This window comes from Lissotriton helveticus, chromosome 1_1 (assembly GCF_964261635.1).
Source record: "Lissotriton helveticus chromosome 1_1, aLisHel1.1, whole genome shotgun sequence".
In the NCBI taxonomy this organism is placed as follows: Eukaryota; Metazoa; Chordata; class Amphibia; order Caudata; family Salamandridae; genus Lissotriton; species Lissotriton helveticus.
In genome coordinates, this window is record NC_136057.1 from 1406938317 (window position 1) to 1406955797 (window position 17481).

Sequence of the window (17481 nt, forward strand, 5' to 3'; positions counted from 1 at the left end):
GTGGCATGAAAGCAGTTGGGCGTAGCCAATGATATAGGTAGTGCGCCTGAGCACTTAAGTAGTATATTTCGAAGTCCGGGACATGAAAGCCCCCCGCTCCATAGGGTTGTGTCAATATTGCCCAGCGGAGCCTAGCCTGCCTTCCCCCCCACACCAGTCGGATAAGTTCCGAGCGTAAGGTTTTAAAAAAATATGCTCCAGGGTGATAGGGAATATTGAGGAACATATACAAGAAACGCGGTAGTACCACCATCTTGACAAGGGAGATTCTCGTCGCCATAGATAAGGGCAGTTTAATCCACCGCGTCACCGAATCAGTCAATTTGGTGATGGCCACTCCGTAATTCATCCGCAATGTCTCCCCTTTGTCTCTTGAGATCTGTATCCCTAGGTAGCGTAGTTCCGAAGTGCACCATTCAAGCGGGTAATCGAGCGGGAATTCGGCAACTGCTGGTGTCAGCGGGAAGATCTGGGACTTGCTCCAGTTGATAGAGACACCTGAAAGGCATCCGAAAGCAACGAACTCCCGCAACAGCGAGTTAAGATTAGCCTGGGGGTCCTTAACGTAAAGTGTGACATCATCGGCATACAACGAAATTGATAGTTGGCGCTGAAAACAATTGAAGGCGCTGGGCTTGTGCAACTGTCGGATGCGACAGGCCAGTGGTTCAATTGCCACCGCGAAAAGTAATGGGGAAAGGGGGCACCCCTGTCGGGTCCCCCTCGTTATCGCGAAAGCGGTAGTAAGTTGACCATTCGCAAATACTCTCGCCATTGGAGATGTGTAGAGTAACCGTACCCAGGCCACAAAGACAGGAGGGAATCCCATCTTTTGCAGGACTGCGAATAGGAATCCCCATTCCACAGAATCGAATGCCTTTGAGGCATCCAAAAAAACCCCGGCCAGGGGAATCTCCGGGTGAACAGTTTGAATGAGGGAAAATACAGTGCGAAGGTTATGTGATGTGGATCTCGTGGGGACAAAGCCGGACTGGTCAGGCAATATGATCGTGGTCATAAGTAAGGAAAGCCTGGTTGCAAGTACCTTCGCCAGAATTTTGGCGTCGCAGTTCAATAACGACCGAGGGCGATATGAATCACATTGTGTGGGAAGTTTCCCAGGCTTAAGTAAAGATGTTATAATGACTTCTCGCATAGATCTCGGGAGTACCCCTATTTCCATTGCATCATTGAATACCTCACGTAGCACCGGAGCCATAATCTCCACGTAGCATTTATAAAACTCCGCGGGGAGACCATCATGACCCGGCGCTTTCCCATTGCTCAGGGACATTATGGCATCTCGCACCTCCTCCAACTCGAGCGGTGCCCCCAGAAACTGTCTGTGGACCTCACTGATCCAGCAAAGTGCTATATCCCCCAGATAGCCGTCCAGGTCAAACTCCCCAGCGGCTCGTGAGGTGTACAACTGTTCGTAGTGTGTCTGGAGTGTGTGGAGTATGCCAGCATTGTCTTTGTGGACCGTCCCATCTGCTGCAGTTAACTCTAAGATAGTGTTCGAACCTCGCGCCAATGTCACTGCCATGGCCAACGCTTTACCTGGTCTCCCTCCCTCATTATAAGCACGGGCTCGCCAGTGTTTCCCCTTGAAGTGTACCTCTCTCTGCGCTTCTGCTTCGTACTCTGACAGTTTCGTTCTGAACGCGCTGTGTGCCTCCCCATCTAACCCCCGCACCATACGAGTCTCTAAAGTTCGAAGCTCCTCTTCCAATCTGCGCAGTGTTCGTTGTATATCTTTGAGCACCCCTGAGCTTTTGGCTATACACCACCCCCGCACCGTGACTTTAAACGCCTCCCACACCGTTTCCACACTATCCACCGTGTCTTTGTTCCGGGGGAAGAAATCTGCTATGTCACTTCTAAGTTCTTCGCAGAAGACAGTGTCAATTAGGATGTTGGGATGTAGTCGCCAAGGTGGACGGGGTTTGTGAAAGCCAGGCTTTTCCAAGGACAGGAAAACAGGGCGATGATCGGAATGTGTTCTGGGTAAATGTCGAGAAGTGAGAATGTTCGGGGCTAAACCCTGGGACACGAAGATGTAATCTAGCCTTGCCCATGTGCCCGTGTAGGACGTAAAGTGCGTGCCCTCCAGCAAATCAGGGTGTAAGTGTCTCCAACTATCACAGCTACCCAGGGTTGAACTAAGGTTAAGTAAATGATACTGACTGGACCCAAGGTGGTATCCATGAGTGTACTCCACAATAAGGCCCCACAAGCCATATCATATGGTGAGCCAGAAACTTACAATTAGGAATGTTTACAAGTACATTGTAGGGAACTAGGGAGGAGGAAGAAGGGGTTAAGGAATGGCTAGTCAGGGTTTAGAGAGGAGTAAGGAGGGGTTAAGGTAGAGCTAGTGAAGGGTTTAGAGAAGACATAAACCCTCCCACAAACGGGTAAGCCCATTGCTATTCACAATCTGCACTGCTATGGTAACGAGTCAAAAAAGACAAAACAGTTGTACAAATGTGCTCCATCTCAGAGCTGGACTAAGTCCAGCAACACACATGGTCAACAGCAGGCACTACAACACCCTCTCATAAAAAAGGAGGTAGAGACCAAAATACAAGACAGTAGGAACCAATATTAAAATTAATTAACTTCTTTTTAACTTTTCAAAGATATAACTTTAGTTTAATGTACAAATACAACTTAAATATTAGCTGGTTACGAAATATGGTCATAATTTTGTTTTAAACGTAAACATTAATGGAACTTTATTGTTTGGAAAAAGAACATTATATATATTTTTTCATTAATCCTATGCACAACTTAAAATATTTTTTATTACATAATAAACAAATGTAAATGTTATACTTTATGTGGGATTTTGTTTTATTTAAATCTGAAAAAAATGATATATTTAATATATTAGAAATTGTTAAAGATTTATTTCAAAAGTAAGTTAATGCTGTCGCCTGTTTCATTTTGTTCTACATTTAAAACAAATATTTTAAATCTATTTTGATTACTATTGAATCATTTTTACTAACTTATTTTTTAAGTTAAGTAAACTATTCCCTGTATTTTGCCATAGGGAGATCTCTGCCCAGTGGCAAACACCTCTGCCTATGTGTGAAAGTTACAAGTAGTACCATCACACTTGTAACTTAGGGGGGGAAACTTGTAAGTGTGCACTTTTGAGTAACCTTTTCACTTGTAAATGGTGAACAGCCAAAAGTAGTAAAGTTATTCAAAAGTATTAGAGTACACTTACATGTGATTTTTTCACATGTAATTTTTTACCATTGTGAATTGCCCCCGTCATATCTAAGTGGCTATGTGAGTGAAGTGACGTCAAGACTAGTGGACTTTTAGAGGCACTGATTATGCTTCAAACCATTCAACTTCTGTATTTAGACCAACATGTTTCTCCTGGGGCTAAGTGTTTGCTCTTGGAAAAATAATGCTACAGGGTTGCTATATTTGGAATATTCTACATTATGGGAATTAATGCAAAATGCTAAACATTAACTGAATATTTAAAAATAAAGAACAAATTGAAAGTCACAGAAAGTAAAATATTTTTGTACACATTTATTGACCATAATTTAGTCAGTCTGGTTCAGGCAGAATCCTTGAGCTATTTACTTGCATGGTATTCGAACACATCATGGGATGGATTGGGAGTGTTAATCACCAACAAGCGACGAAAAAGATGCAACACTGGCAGATATTCAACCTTGTACAATTACACAATAATCCTTAATAAGAAAGGCAAAAGAATGTGGACTGAGCCCAAAAATAGGGAAGTAGAGCAGTGCACAAGAGCCGAGTAGAGAAGCGGCAGAGTCAGACACAAGTCCACATTCATGTTTCTGATAAAAACCATTGTGCAAAGAGTCACTGCACATGTGTGGCCTATTCACAAACTGCATTTAGTAGCATTTTTATAGTACTACTCACATACTACAAAAAAAATCTATTCACTAATGTACATGCAAAGGTCTACGCTCGGCCTCTCCAATATTGTATGTACAGAGATCTCTATCCCAACTGTAAGTAGGTATTCGTTTTAGTTGTAATGTGGGAGGGATGGGGAGAGTGTCTGGAATATTTACAAGCACATGGGAGGGTAGTAGGGAGGGAAGAGGGGTTAAAGGAGGGGTTTATAGAGAAGTTAGGATGGGTTAAGGCAGGGCAAGTGAAGGGTTTAGGGAGGACATAAACCCACCTACAACAGAGTGAGCCCATTGTTAATCACAAACTATACTTCTATAGTTACTGCAGTAAAAAAAGAACCACAAAACAGTTGTAAATGTAGTCCATCTCAGAACTGGACTTGGTCCAGCACCATAAATGGGCAACCACTGGTACTACAACATCCTAAAATCGAAATAAAGGAGGCAGTGACTTAAAATAAAAGACCGTAGGAACTAATATTCAATTAAATTAACTTATTTTAACATTTAAAAAAAAAACATTTCATTTGATGTAAAAAAGTATATATTTGGGAGAGGATGTAGCCTTACAGCTAGAGCAGTCGACCTCGGAGCTGGGGGAACTGGGTTTGAGTCTCGGCAAAGATGCAAAACATCCTGTGATTCTGGGCAAATCACTTAATCTCCCTGTACCTACCAAAAATCAATGTGTCCATCTGTAACGAAACTGGTGCTCATGTAAAGCGCTCTGATACCTCATATCTCCGGGTCTAGTTTGTGCTATATAAAACTCTAAAAAAATCAAAATGAAAAAAATATATAAATAAAGCTTAAATATTAGTTGATAATTAAACATATATATGTATATTTTTTATTTGAACATGAATGTAACTTTCATTTAAAAAACAAATATATATATATCATTTTTAAAGAAATCATGAAAACAACTTTGAATATTTTTGAACATGTAATAAACAAATCTACATTTTATAATTTAACTGAGATTTTTTTCAAATGTAAATCTAACAAACGATTTAAATTTAATATATGAGAAATAATTAAAGATTTAATTATAAATTAAGTTAATGCTGCAGCATTTTTTGATTTTGCACTACATCTCAAACAAATATTTTAAATTAATTTACATTAATATTTAACAATAAAATATGTTTACTAGTTTATTTTGTACGTTTAGTGAACGTTTGAACTTTTCCCAATCCATTAACATAGGGAGATCTCCGCCCCAGTGGCAGAGACCTCCGCCTATGTGTGAAAGTTACAGGTAGTAACTTTACCCTTGAAAATTAGGCCCAAATCCCTGAATTAAGGAGATGGAGACATGTAAGCCTACACTTTTGAATAAATTTACACAAATACAAGGTGTACAGCCAAAAGTAGTAAAGCTATTCAAAAGTGTAAGAAGTACTCATCTATAATTTTACCATTGTGAATATATCCCCCATCATGTTTGATTGGAGAATTGAATGGAGTGAAAGGCCTACAGACTTTTAGAGGCACTGATAACTCTACGAACCGGTCAACTTCTGCATTTAGGCCAGTATCTTTCTCCTGGTTCAAAGTGCTCAGTCTTGGAAAAACAATGCTTCAGCAACGTTATATCTGAAAATGCCACAATATGGGAATTCATACAAAATGCTAAACAATAACTGAATACTGAAAAAGAAAAAGAAAAAGAAAAAACAGACAGCAAAATATATTTGTACGTGTTTATTGACCATAATTTAGTCAGTCTGGTTCAGGCCTACCGCTAAGAATGCAGTAGTTGTTACAAATAAACAAGATTTTGTTATATGTACAATATATTAATCTCTAATTTACAGTAAACAAATATTTGGCGTCACAATTTTATACAAAAAGAAATCCATAGACATGACGAAGGTGATGGAAGGATACAGAGGCAGTAGTACACAGGACCACCCACAAGATGAGAGCTTGGTTGGGTAATTCAGGATGCAATAAGCAGCACAAAGGATATTCTGGTGGCACATGTGAATGCAAATATATCATCCCGAAGTCTCATAATAATTATCTGCAAGTCTGATTTGTACCATCGCTTGTCCAGCCACAGACACATGATCTGATGGCCGCATGGAGCTAAAACCTGCGGAAATATATTCTACTAGAGGAGAATTATTTAATAAGGTGTTAGACACATAAATACACCCAAGGGCAAAGCAGGTGAGCGGCTGGCAGAAAAAGCATGTTGGCTGCAGGTAAACATTTAATGGCATTGGATTAGTTGTATATGGGCCTAGAAAGACGGAAATAGTGCATTGCAGGTCAGAGACGCCTTTATGCATGTGCAATGGCGTTGCAGGAGTATCAAGAGCCCTATGGCAAGTAAGAAAACGGGCCTCTCTGACCCTGGAGTGAAAGTATAAGTGAACGATAACTGTGCAATGGACGCCACACACTTCATGCACTGATTCCACTGTGTCTGCCACACTAACAAAGAATACAGCTGTGTGTGTGCTGTCCATAAAGAATACGAGTGAAGCCGCCAGGGTGGAGCTGCATGAGCATAACTCTACCCTCCTTGTACCCACCACAAGGTTAGCATTGTGTTGCAGAACAAGTAGGAAGTAAATGTAAGAAATAAACAGTCCCTGGCCAAATGTCCAGCGATTGCCAGTTGGGGAAAAACACAGACTACCCCAGGTTCTCCTTCCGCACTTGGAGTTCCACCTCCCCACCAGGAAGAGAATTGTCGGAATTCTTGAGGACTTGAATCAAAGCCCTGTGTCGATAAAATATGTACAAGTGTACCTAGAGCAACCTTGTGTGCTCGTCGTCAATATGTGCTAAGAATCAGTTCCTCATCGGACGCCTTCCACCAGTGTTCCACAGCACCTAGATAAGAGACTTGCAGAGAAAAAAGCTTTGGAAGGCACCCCCTCCCAAGAACCAATCCTCAAGAAGAACTACAGACTTGGCTACGTTGGGAGACGTGTGTGAAACCGGGAAAGTACATCAGCAGCAGAACTAACCACATCAAAAGTCTTTGATCCCACAATTAAAAAACGTTTTAAATATTTGATATTCAGCTTTGCCTGCAGTTGACTGAATGTCTGTAGGCAAAAACGGAAAGTTAGTATGGTCAAATTTCCTAATGATTAAAAGTGTGAAAAAATCGTGTAATTTTAACATATTTTATGTTTCCTGCTAACCAGATAAGTAAGCAGACATGTTTGAACATTAACACACGGCACTTCTCATCAATCAATAATTTTGACAAGTCAAGGTTCTGTTTTCAAGGGAATTGTTTCCTGAAGCTGCAAACGGACGTTCCACTTAAGTGGTAAAGTGCATTGTGGCGTAATGTGGTTTTTTTTAACGTTTGCCACAAAAATTGTTGGAAAAGCGAACATTCTGCATTTATCGGCCAGGTCTGAAGAATAACTAAATAACCCTTTTTGGAAAGAATGAGCTGGTCGCTGCGGGGGCGCACACTGGAGCGCACTGTCAGTGGGACAAACATAACTTAAAACATATCACAATACGGCGGGTATTCAGAGGGTTTCAGAGGAAGAGGCAGTAAATACTAAAATGTCACAAAGGGTTAAAAGGCGCCAAACGCGTGTTTGGGAGCACAGTTCCTACTTTCGACGCCCCGGTGGTTGCTGGGTCACCCAGCGCAGGCGCAGCAGACGTTACGTGGTGACTTCACAGCTCCGACCCTCAGCCCTGGAGGCTCAGGGCGCTCAGGTGGCGCAGGGCATCCGTCTCTCCCTGGGCCTCGCACTGGCACTCTTCGACCAGCGTCACCGCCTCCTCCCGCACCAGCACCTCATTCTCGCAGTGCAGGGGCACGGTGATTCTGCGGATGCGGCTGGGGGCGCAGCCGGAGCACGGCCGGGACGCGCCCGTCAGAGTGCCCGGGACGTAGAAGGAGCTACACTGGCCGAAGCAGAATCGGTTCTGGATCTTGGCGGGGGCACAGCTCTCTCTGGAGATTGTCTGTTCAGGGAAAAAAGATACCGACATGAAGTGTGCATGTGGAGACACATAGAGGCTCTAACTATATGGTGAAGAGTACAAGGGTCGTTTCAACCTTCTAAGCATTCATATTCAAAGTTCTTTACATTATACTTTTAGATCTAGATATTATAGGCCAATCACACTCGCAAACACGCGTCGACACTCACATCTGTGACCGCAAAGATCTGATCAGAAAGTAGCGCTGTCGCTCTACCCAACTGGCATACCACAGAGCTAGAAAGATACCCCGGGTACCCCACTAATTGTGCTTTGGCCGTGCGCGGTGAAACATCGAGGCACCTAAGTCCCCCACCCCCACTAATGCCAGGCACGTGCTGGTGAACCAGCTCTGGGTGTTTCTTTACATTCTGGTTCTTGTTCGCTTTCACCACAAGTTGAAGGCTGCACGTGTCGAAATGCAAAGGAAAGGCAGGACTAGATGCGCACCTGTCACCTGACATGGATGACTGGGGTGAGCCACCCACACCTGTCAAGGCAGGGCTTCAAATGTTTGTCAGGGTGAGCATCTCGCGCCCACGTGGGACAGCTTAAGATCTGCTGGGGACTGAGAAATAATCACACCTGACACATCGAGTTCAGTGGATAAGACCTTCACACCTGACGAGCGACGGTGTGAGATTTGTGTACTGCGAGAGCTACTCACACTTACTTGAAACGGACTGCACTATCTAGGAAAGGTGAACTGCTCGACCCTGACAGAGTACAGCCTGGCATCCCTGGATGGGATCAGCTACTCACACCTGGCACCGCCTGACATCCCTGGATGGGATCAGCTACTCACACCAGGCACAGCCTGACATCCCTGTATGCTTAAGTGACTAAGTTACAAAAACTCATCACGGTGCAGCTTGAGATCCACAAACTGATTGTGCTACCCAGTGCTTAATTTGTGCAAAAATAAGTGCCAGGGCTCTAGTCAGGAGACCACTGCAGCTTGCACCACACATTGGCCCACCCATATTGCCAATGATGGTAAAACAACACAACTATTAATCGTCACACTCCTACTAGTGTGATAATTTGGACTATTTCAGGCCCCAAGCTGTAAACAGTGCTTGGGCAGCAATAATTAACAGCCATCTCTAAATTAGCCTGACAGTGCACATTGTGGCAGACTGTCACAAGCCCCGGTGTTCACGATCAAGTGCCGGTGCTGAGCACCGGAAACCACAGGCTCAAATTAAGCACTAGTACTGCTACCCTCATCCCACAGGGGAGAGCATCATCTGTGGACAGGGTAAATTACTCCCACCTGGTACATTGTGTTTCTGTTCTGATCTCTAGACAGATTGAATTACTCACACCTAGCAATGTAGAGCTTCAGATCTCTAATCAAACAGAGCGCTCGACCTCGGACCTGGGGATCTGGGTTCGAGTCTCGGTAACGACGCCAAAAAACCCCTGTGATTCTGGGCAAATCACTTAATCTCCCCGTGCCTAAAAACCTCATGTAACGGAACTGGTGCTATGTAAAGCGCTCTGATAACTGATTCGGTTCGGTTCTAGTTCGCGCTATATAAAACTCCAAAAAACAAACAAAAAAAACATACTTGTCACTGTCAACGGATGCAGCGAGAGCGCTCAGATAACGCGCGCAGCCCTGGTCGCCCCACATGCGTGTCCGAGAGCCAGTCCATGGTTCGGACTCCTCCAGGCAGGGGTGTTAGCAGGCTTGTGCAGGCCGGAGACCGCGACCGGCCGTGCGTGCTCGGATTCATGAGCGCATAGGTCCTCAGGCTCAGCCCTGCTCTGCAGCTGCGCTTGTTACTCCGCCGCTGGTACCCACAAACACCAGTTCAGGTCAATCCTGTCCTGCAACACTATTTGCTGTTCGCGTGTATGCTACGGACGCAGCTCATTCTGCACGTGCACCTGAAACATAACTCCTGCCCCCCCCCCCCCCGTGCTATTCTGCGCTGCCTACGCGCACCGTGAATTCTGCCGCACCTCTATCCCGCCGACATCTGCTCTTTCAGTGCTGAGCCCTGCACGGGCGTGTTACGTGGCTGTTTCAAGGATGGGAGTGCTCATCCCTTAGTTTGCCCCCTGCAGCGCCTCTCTCGGTGTATAATCAGTCAATGAAGCATCTCAGAGGGAGCTCTGAGATGGAAGCGTTATCGGGGAACAAGCCGGTCATTCCGTTTTCTAAAATGTTTAAATATTGATGGGGACAGTAACGACAAACCTCTGTTACTCTCGGTTACTGCTCTTCCAACCCAAACTCAACACTGACAGGCACCAGAAGTGTTATGGGAACCACGGGTCAATAACAACTTTCATACAAAGAAAAGCATATGAGAGACAGACAGACGTGAAGAACGAAAGCCTAACCAAAGAAGGCCCTGAAGGACACTGGGGGAGGCAGAGAAGAGAGAAGGAGCCCGCAGACACACATTCATTTATTTCACTTTGTAGACAGTCCGGCTTTAAAACCGTTCCAGGCATTCCAGGAACTACCAGGACAGAGTTACTGATGGCTAAGTTGAGATATGTTAGAAAAAAGAAAAAAATACTATAGCTTTGAGATGATACGTGTAATCAGACGGCGACAGAAAAGCGTGGTAGGGAGTAGTAGGAGCAAAGAACTAGGGTACATAATACAAATTGAGGCTTGCGTGGAAAGTTGGGTCTCCTTCAAAAGGCTCCACGATATGACAGGACAGTGAGAATTTAAAGGCAACATTTGAAGAGTATGACAAAAGAAAACCATCGACCAGGGTTTTAATTTAACAAGGGAGTTCAACCTAGAAGTAAATCATAATTGGGTGAAATAAGCAGGAGAAAAAAGATGAGAAAGTGGAGGTAGGTCAAATAATGGGAGACCTGCTTAAAACTATTTTAATGTGACCGGGTTTGACTAGATAGGGAGATTTCTGAGGGCTGAGGCCACAAGGAGCAAAAACAACAAAATAAGAGTAGGGAAATCAGAGCACTGGTAACAAAAAGAATAAGCAGTGACGATCATTCCTCGTTTAAGAGCCCAACTACCACTGGGCCGGTGCTTTCCTCACTCACCTGTGTGAAGGGTATGGCCTTACAAGAGGATTTGGAGATGTCGCTTTGGGTAAGAGGCAGCACTGTCTGTGCGCGGTTGCCTTTTTGGATGACCCTCCGCCACAGGTCCGGGGCATTCTTCTGCTCCCTTTGCAGCTCTTCCACCCTCGCAGGGGAATGGAGTCTACCGATCGCCCCCAGGGCCTGGCCCGGTGCAGCCGCCCTGCTCCGGATAAGGAACGGTGACCGGAAGGCTGTCCCCTGAGCCGCTCGATGCAGGACAGAAGGGAGCCCCAGCGATGGTGAGGGGAGGTCGGCCCTGGCCCTTCTGAAGAGCAGGGACTCTGCGAAGGCCCCAGGCAGCACCCGCACCACGCGCACATTCCCCCGCACTGGCTCCACGTTCTCCGCTTCTGCTTCGATGTCCAGACCCAAGCTAGACGTGGACGCTTCCTCTTCTTCGTACTCAGTCAGAGGGATCCCAGGGAACCCCAAAACCGTGAGGTATGAGAACGCCAGCAGAACCGCAGCCCGAAACATCAGCATCTCTGTCGAAAGCGCCAAATTAGTCTGCGTCGAAGTTTCAGCTTAATTTGATCGAAAATATATTATAGTCCAAGGTTATGACCTGATAACCCTGCAGTCAGCTGTGCTTTGAGTGCGTGAAGCTACCTATATATATACTACTGCGCTTCCATTGCTAATATTGATAGGAGGGGGCTACCCAAGGTATTAGCACATCTTTAGCGACTGCCCGGCTTCTGAAAGAGGGGTGTGAAAGACCCTAATTAAATCTACATTCCAAAGGCCAAAGGACAACAGCTGAAGAGGATGCTAATGATGTCTGGAGGCTGGCAGGCTAGACTGGGATGTGTATTGGACCTGGCTGGGAAGAAAGAGGCCATTTTACGGGGCCCGAGTCAATGACTTGTTTACAAATCCCATGTTTGAAGTGTTGTCTGAGCGGGCCGCGCATCTTTGGCACTAAAGGAGCAGCGACTTTACAATGCAGGACATCTGTAGTGAGCAGCGAACTCCACTGATACAGTGCTGTAACCCACACAAGACCCCGTCTGCGCTTTGGAATCAACCCCTGTCCTGCTGAACTCAGTATTAACCCAGTACTGTTAACCAACCATACACAGCTCTATCAAAGCACTTACATTCTTTCTAAGGAATTTCAGTAGCAGGAGCAACCAGTGTCGTCTTAAGAATCTTCGGGGCACCGGGCCAGACAGTTTTTGAGGGACCCGTTCAGAACAACTATATATGTGTCTGTGTATATATATATATATACATTTTTTCCAACGAAAAAACCAAAGGTTAAAGCTCAGTTACAATAAAACCGTTTACCCCCATATAAACCAAACTCCAAAAATTCTAAAGTAATAGCTATAGCTTTCATTTACAATTCATCCAGCACCTTCAAATTATTATAAGTAGCGCACCTCATGAAAAGAACTGTTCAACTCGCAGAAATACAACAGTAACTCGCCATAGATATCAATAAGTTTAAATGACTTATAACTCAAAAAAATACTTACCCTACTTAACTGCAATACCCCAAAAGGATCAACTGCACTCCATAATGTATAATCCTATCAGATTTCAAGGAAATTCATTCAGTAGTTTTTGTGCTACATCAAATACATCAGTCTATCGAAAATGCATTGATGGTAAACACGTTTTGGGACCCCCTTTTATCTTTATACCCCTTTAACGATTACCACGAAAATATACATCATCACAAAACGAACGTAGAAAATGCTACAGGTCTGAAAAGGTTTGTAGTAATTAGTGAAACTGGTGGAAATTTATTAGGGAGGAAAAATCCAAGGGATTCCTACTTCTGGGAATTATTACTAAAACTACAGAGGGGCAACCCTACTTAATGGGATTTCGTTCTTTTTATCTATTGTAATTATGTATTTGTTTATTGGTTTACATAATCATGTGACCATAAATGTGTCTTTTAGTTGTTCGTTTAGTAATTCAGAAACTTTACATATACAGCCTAGTTTATTTTTTGGGCTCCCTAGCTACTTTTAGTAGGATTGTGCTACATATCAAACCAAAAGTGAATAAAGTTATACAAATCAAGATCATTATCTTTTTTCCTAATGGCTAATTATTATATCCTCTATTTAGTAGTTCCTGTAGCTCACCTTTCCATTTTATTGCAAAGGAAAGCATAAGGAAGATTGACTTTGTTTGGCTTGTTGGGCAAAGTTTTATTTTGCAGAGCTGCCAAGTATTCAGAATGCTTATGCATGTAATTTCCATGGTTTCAGTGTACTTATGAGTGACATTCAACGACCAAATGTGTGACACTTAGAGTGACACTTTCCCGTGAGTAAAACCAAGCAACAAAGTGCTTGGAAGATGAGAGGTAGCGGAAATTGCACCCTTTTGAGCAATGCGAAGCTCTACATATATTTTGAAACTGCTGCAAAACACCTGCAATGAAAAGTCACTAACCTACTACCCCTTAACGTCTTGGCCGGAACAAAAATTTGCAAAATCTCCATAAACTGGTGTGCCCCCTGCCTGTACATACTTTAACAGTAAATATAAGGAGAGATCTCTTTATAATGTGTTCTGGAGCTGCCTTTATGATCATAAACTGATAATTAAAGTAAACAAAGACAGAAAAGCTAGGCTAAAAATGAATACAGATTGGTATATGTAAAGTTCTATGTAAGGCTCATGTCCACTCCTTTACAGAATCTTGAAACATGAACAAATCACTCGTATTTTTCCCAGGGAAAGATGTCAGCTTTTTTCTCCGCCACATTTAACTCAGGGTAGGGCCACATTATTGTCTCTATGGGGAAGGGGAGGGGGAATATCCTTAGTACAGACATGGCCTATTTACCCAGATGAACAGTAAGTACTGTGATTCTGGAATCTGGACAAGGTGCTTCACAATTGTGAAAAGCAGCAACATACTTGGTACAGTTAACAGAAAATCGCAAGCTCTTTCATAAAATGTGACTGTTATTACAATCAGCTTTTCCTAGAACGAAGACTTGCAGACATTCCCCTAAGTTATAATTCAGCACTAAGGGACCTGAGTCCGTCCGCCACCATAGAGTAGGAGGGACCGTCCGCAGGGGCTGCGGAGGTCCCTCCGTGTAGATTAGGATGTGACCGCCAGGGTGGCGGTCACATCCTCAATCTTTAACATTGCGGCGGGTGCAGCTTCAAGCTGCACCTGCCGCATTTGCGTGCACAAAGCAGCAGGCACCGCGCCGTGCCCGCCGCTTTGTCCACGCAAATGCAGGGGGGTACCATAGGTACCCCCCATGTGCACCCCCACCCCCCCGTCACCAAGGGGGCCCGCAACGGGCCCCCGAAGGCAATCTCCGTATGCTTTTCCACGGCGGAAAAGCCGCAGTGGAAAAGCATATGTTTTCCGCTATCCTAATATGCCTGGCCGTGTCGGACAGACACCGCCAGCCATGTTAGGGCTTTTCCGCCCCGGTCGGAAGGCGACTGCGGCGGAAAAGCAGCGGACGGATTTTGAGACCCACCGCCATCCTAATTTGGCGGTGGGTCTTTTAGGCATCCGCGGCGGAATTCCCGCATCCTCCGGGCCGGCGGTGGCTTCCGCCGGCCCGGAGGATGCGGGAAATCCGCCATCCTAATCAGCCCCTTAATGTTTTGTAGGTTTGCAAAGGTGTTTGAATACAACACCCATAAAATGCTGAAATTATTAAAACTGAATTAATACTTAAGAATTCTCTTCCAAATCTATAGCTGTGCAAAATATATAAAACATTGTGAAATATTTTCCAGAAGGGAATCAGTAAATTTTATTGGTTTGAACACTGCAAAATTTAGAGGAATATATTGCTGCACTCGAAGTGCGAGTGCTACAGTCATTTCATTTCATGAAGCTTTATTCGGTGCATTTAAAAAGAACAATGACCATAAAAGCACATAAGCAAAAAACATTAAGAATAAAAAAAAAAACATTTAACGTAAAAGCACATAAGCAAAATGATCACATATGTACAGATGTTTAAAAAATCATGCTATTTCTAAGCTGCATTGACTTACATAAAAACATGGCAATATAAAAACATTTGTCCGGAGAATTCAGATCATAGATCAGTTTCATGGCATCCTCCACGGTAAAGATAGCGTATTTTTAAAAAATTGGTTTTAAGTAAACAATCCTCAAGTTCATGAAAAGAGTACAAATTAGCATAAAGTGCAGGGTGCTTTGTTTCGTATGGCCGTCACAGGGGCATGGTCCAACTGGATGCTTTTTTGGTTCGGGGAAAGCCACCAACCCATGAGCCAACCCAAGTCTAAGTCTAGTCAAGATAAACCTATGAGTTGGTTTAGTTACCAGGCTCAAATACAATTGGAAGCCCTCACTCTGCATATATTTATTATACAGAGTAACTGAAGTGAGGCGTCCACTTATTGCTGCACGTTTTTTAGCTCTATACACCATGACATTTTTTTTCATGTCCAACTTAGAATAATTTCCAGCAGAACCTGGATCAGCCCCTATATTGAGTCCACATATAGTTTGGAAGCTGACCACAATGTATTTGAGCGTTGGAATCTTCAGAAAATTGTCCAGTTTTAGGCAATCCCTGATAACTGACTGATTAAAGGCTCTCTCTTCCTTAATCCAGATTGCACGCCATACCATTAGCGGCCTAAACGAAATCAGGTCATTTAAGTAGGCAGCCCCAACTTTCCTATGGGTCAAATCAGTGGAGGCTGATGTGGGGACACAAAGCAGTTTTTTAACAAAACAATTTTCCTCCCTTTGCAAGGAGTCAGTGTTAGTATAGCCCCACAACCCTGCCCCATATAGTGCGATGGAAACACTCCTAGCATTATATATTTGAATCATATCACTGATTCTTCTGTCGCCGATCTTAGTGGCAAATTTAAAAATACCATAGGCACTTTTCTTCATTTTGGACCTGACATTCGTCAAATCAGAAGACCAACTGCCATCATGAGAAAAAAGAACGCCCAGATAACAAAATTTGTCCACATCCTGAACTTTCACCCCATCGATGAAAAAGGCATGATTTTTCTTAACTCTGGCACCACATACCATAGTGTGAGTTTTACTCTTATCAATGACTAGCCTCCGTTTACTGATAAAATCTGAAAACTGGTCCATCAGTCGCTGCAGACCTATCGGGGCCCGGGACAGGAGCACAGCATCATCTGCATAAAGCAGAACTGGGACACCTGTTCCGTCGATCTGGGGTGCGTCTGCTTTGACTGTTTTCAGGACCATATCGACCGCATTAATAAACAGGGTAAACGAAAAAGGGGCTAAGACACAGCCCTGTCTTATCCCGCGTTTTACTTCAAAGTTTGGAGTACACTCCCCTCCTACCCCAAAACGCACACAAGTTTGCATTCTATCATACAATCTTGCTAGGAAGAAAATGATAGCCTCAGGTGCGCCGAGTTCCAACAGGACAGGCCATAAAATAGAGTGATCCACAAGATCAAATGCGCTGCTTAGATCGGCAAAGCAAAGATACAAAGTGCCTCGCTTGGCCCTGGTATACTTTCCGATAATTAGATCTAAGTTCAGGCATTGATCAAGTGTACCTCGCCCCTTCCTGAAACCATATTGGGAGTTTGCCAGGATCTCTTTTTCTTCCGCCCATTCTTCCAGCTTAATCAACAGCACCCTACTCATAATTTTTACTGAGGAGTCAAGCAGACTGATTGGTCTGTAATTACTAGCTGCCGCCTTGTCACCTTTCTTATATATAGGGACAATGATGGAATCACCCCATGTAGGTGGAATCTGGGTTACGACGGCTGCGTTATGTAGGTGGAATCTGGGTTACGACGACTGCGTTAAGTGCCAGTGTAAGTATGGGTCCCCATAACCGTGGTACAGTCTTGTATACGTCAATGGGTACCCCATCTGGGCCCTGCGCTTTTCCCCCCTTACTGGAGTTGATGCTGTTTTCAACTTCTGGGAGGGTGATGTCTAAAGGGACTATGGGCCAATTTCTTTGTTCAACATCGGTAGAACCTGCCCCTTGAAATATGGCCGAAAAATGGGAGATCCAGGCCTCGCTACCAACATTGGATGCAGGGTGTGGTACTTTATCATCCCTAAGAAAAGGAGAATTTACTGTAGTCCAAAATGAATATGCTACTTACCAGTATGCATCTGTTCTTGGCATGTAGGGCTGCTAACATTCATATCTATTGCATAGATTGCCGCCTAGTGTTGGGTCCGGATGATTGCACATTGTTGTCCTGGAAGAGTCTTCGAAGTATCACGAGATAGGTGGCTCCTCCCCTGGACTACAGTGCGCATGGGCATCGACTCCATCCCCAGATTGTTTTTAGCCATTGCGGCAAAGATGGAGTATGACAGTGTTAAAGATGACCATGCTAATGATTGAATGCAAGAAGCAATCTGCAGTTGCTACAGGCGCCGGGGAGGAGGGTGGGCGATATGAATGTTAGCAGCCCTACATGCCAAGAACAGATGCATACTGGTAAGTAGCATATTCAGTTCGAGGCATGTGGGCTGCTAAATTCATATCTATTGCAT

General features: G+C 44.1%; 2 protein-coding genes across 51 annotated transcripts in view; both read right to left on the reverse strand.

The window, feature by feature from the left end:
• The window catches only part of NFIX (nuclear factor I X), a 5476577-nt gene that overhangs the window by 5186048 nt on the left and 273048 nt on the right, over positions 1 to 17481 (reverse strand). For 44 of the 50 annotated variants that reach the window (XM_078684524.1, XM_078684487.1, XM_078684494.1 and 41 more), the window contains one exon: positions 4600 to 4694. The exons of the other annotated variants lie outside the window; for them this stretch is intronic. The gene's annotated coding sequence lies outside the window, so the exon portion shown is untranslated. The remainder of the gene's footprint in view (positions 1 to 4599; positions 4695 to 17481) is intronic. 50 annotated transcript variants of the gene reach the window in all.
• DAND5 (DAN domain BMP antagonist family member 5) lies at positions 5632 to 11462 on the reverse strand. The gene is made up of 2 exons (XM_078684678.1): positions 10938 to 11462; positions 5632 to 7880 (listed from the first exon to the last, which is right to left on the reverse strand). Exons 1-2 carry the CDS (start codon positions 11460 to 11462, stop codon positions 7602 to 7604), a joined length of 804 nt encoding a protein of 267 aa, XP_078540804.1. The 3' UTR covers positions 5632 to 7601.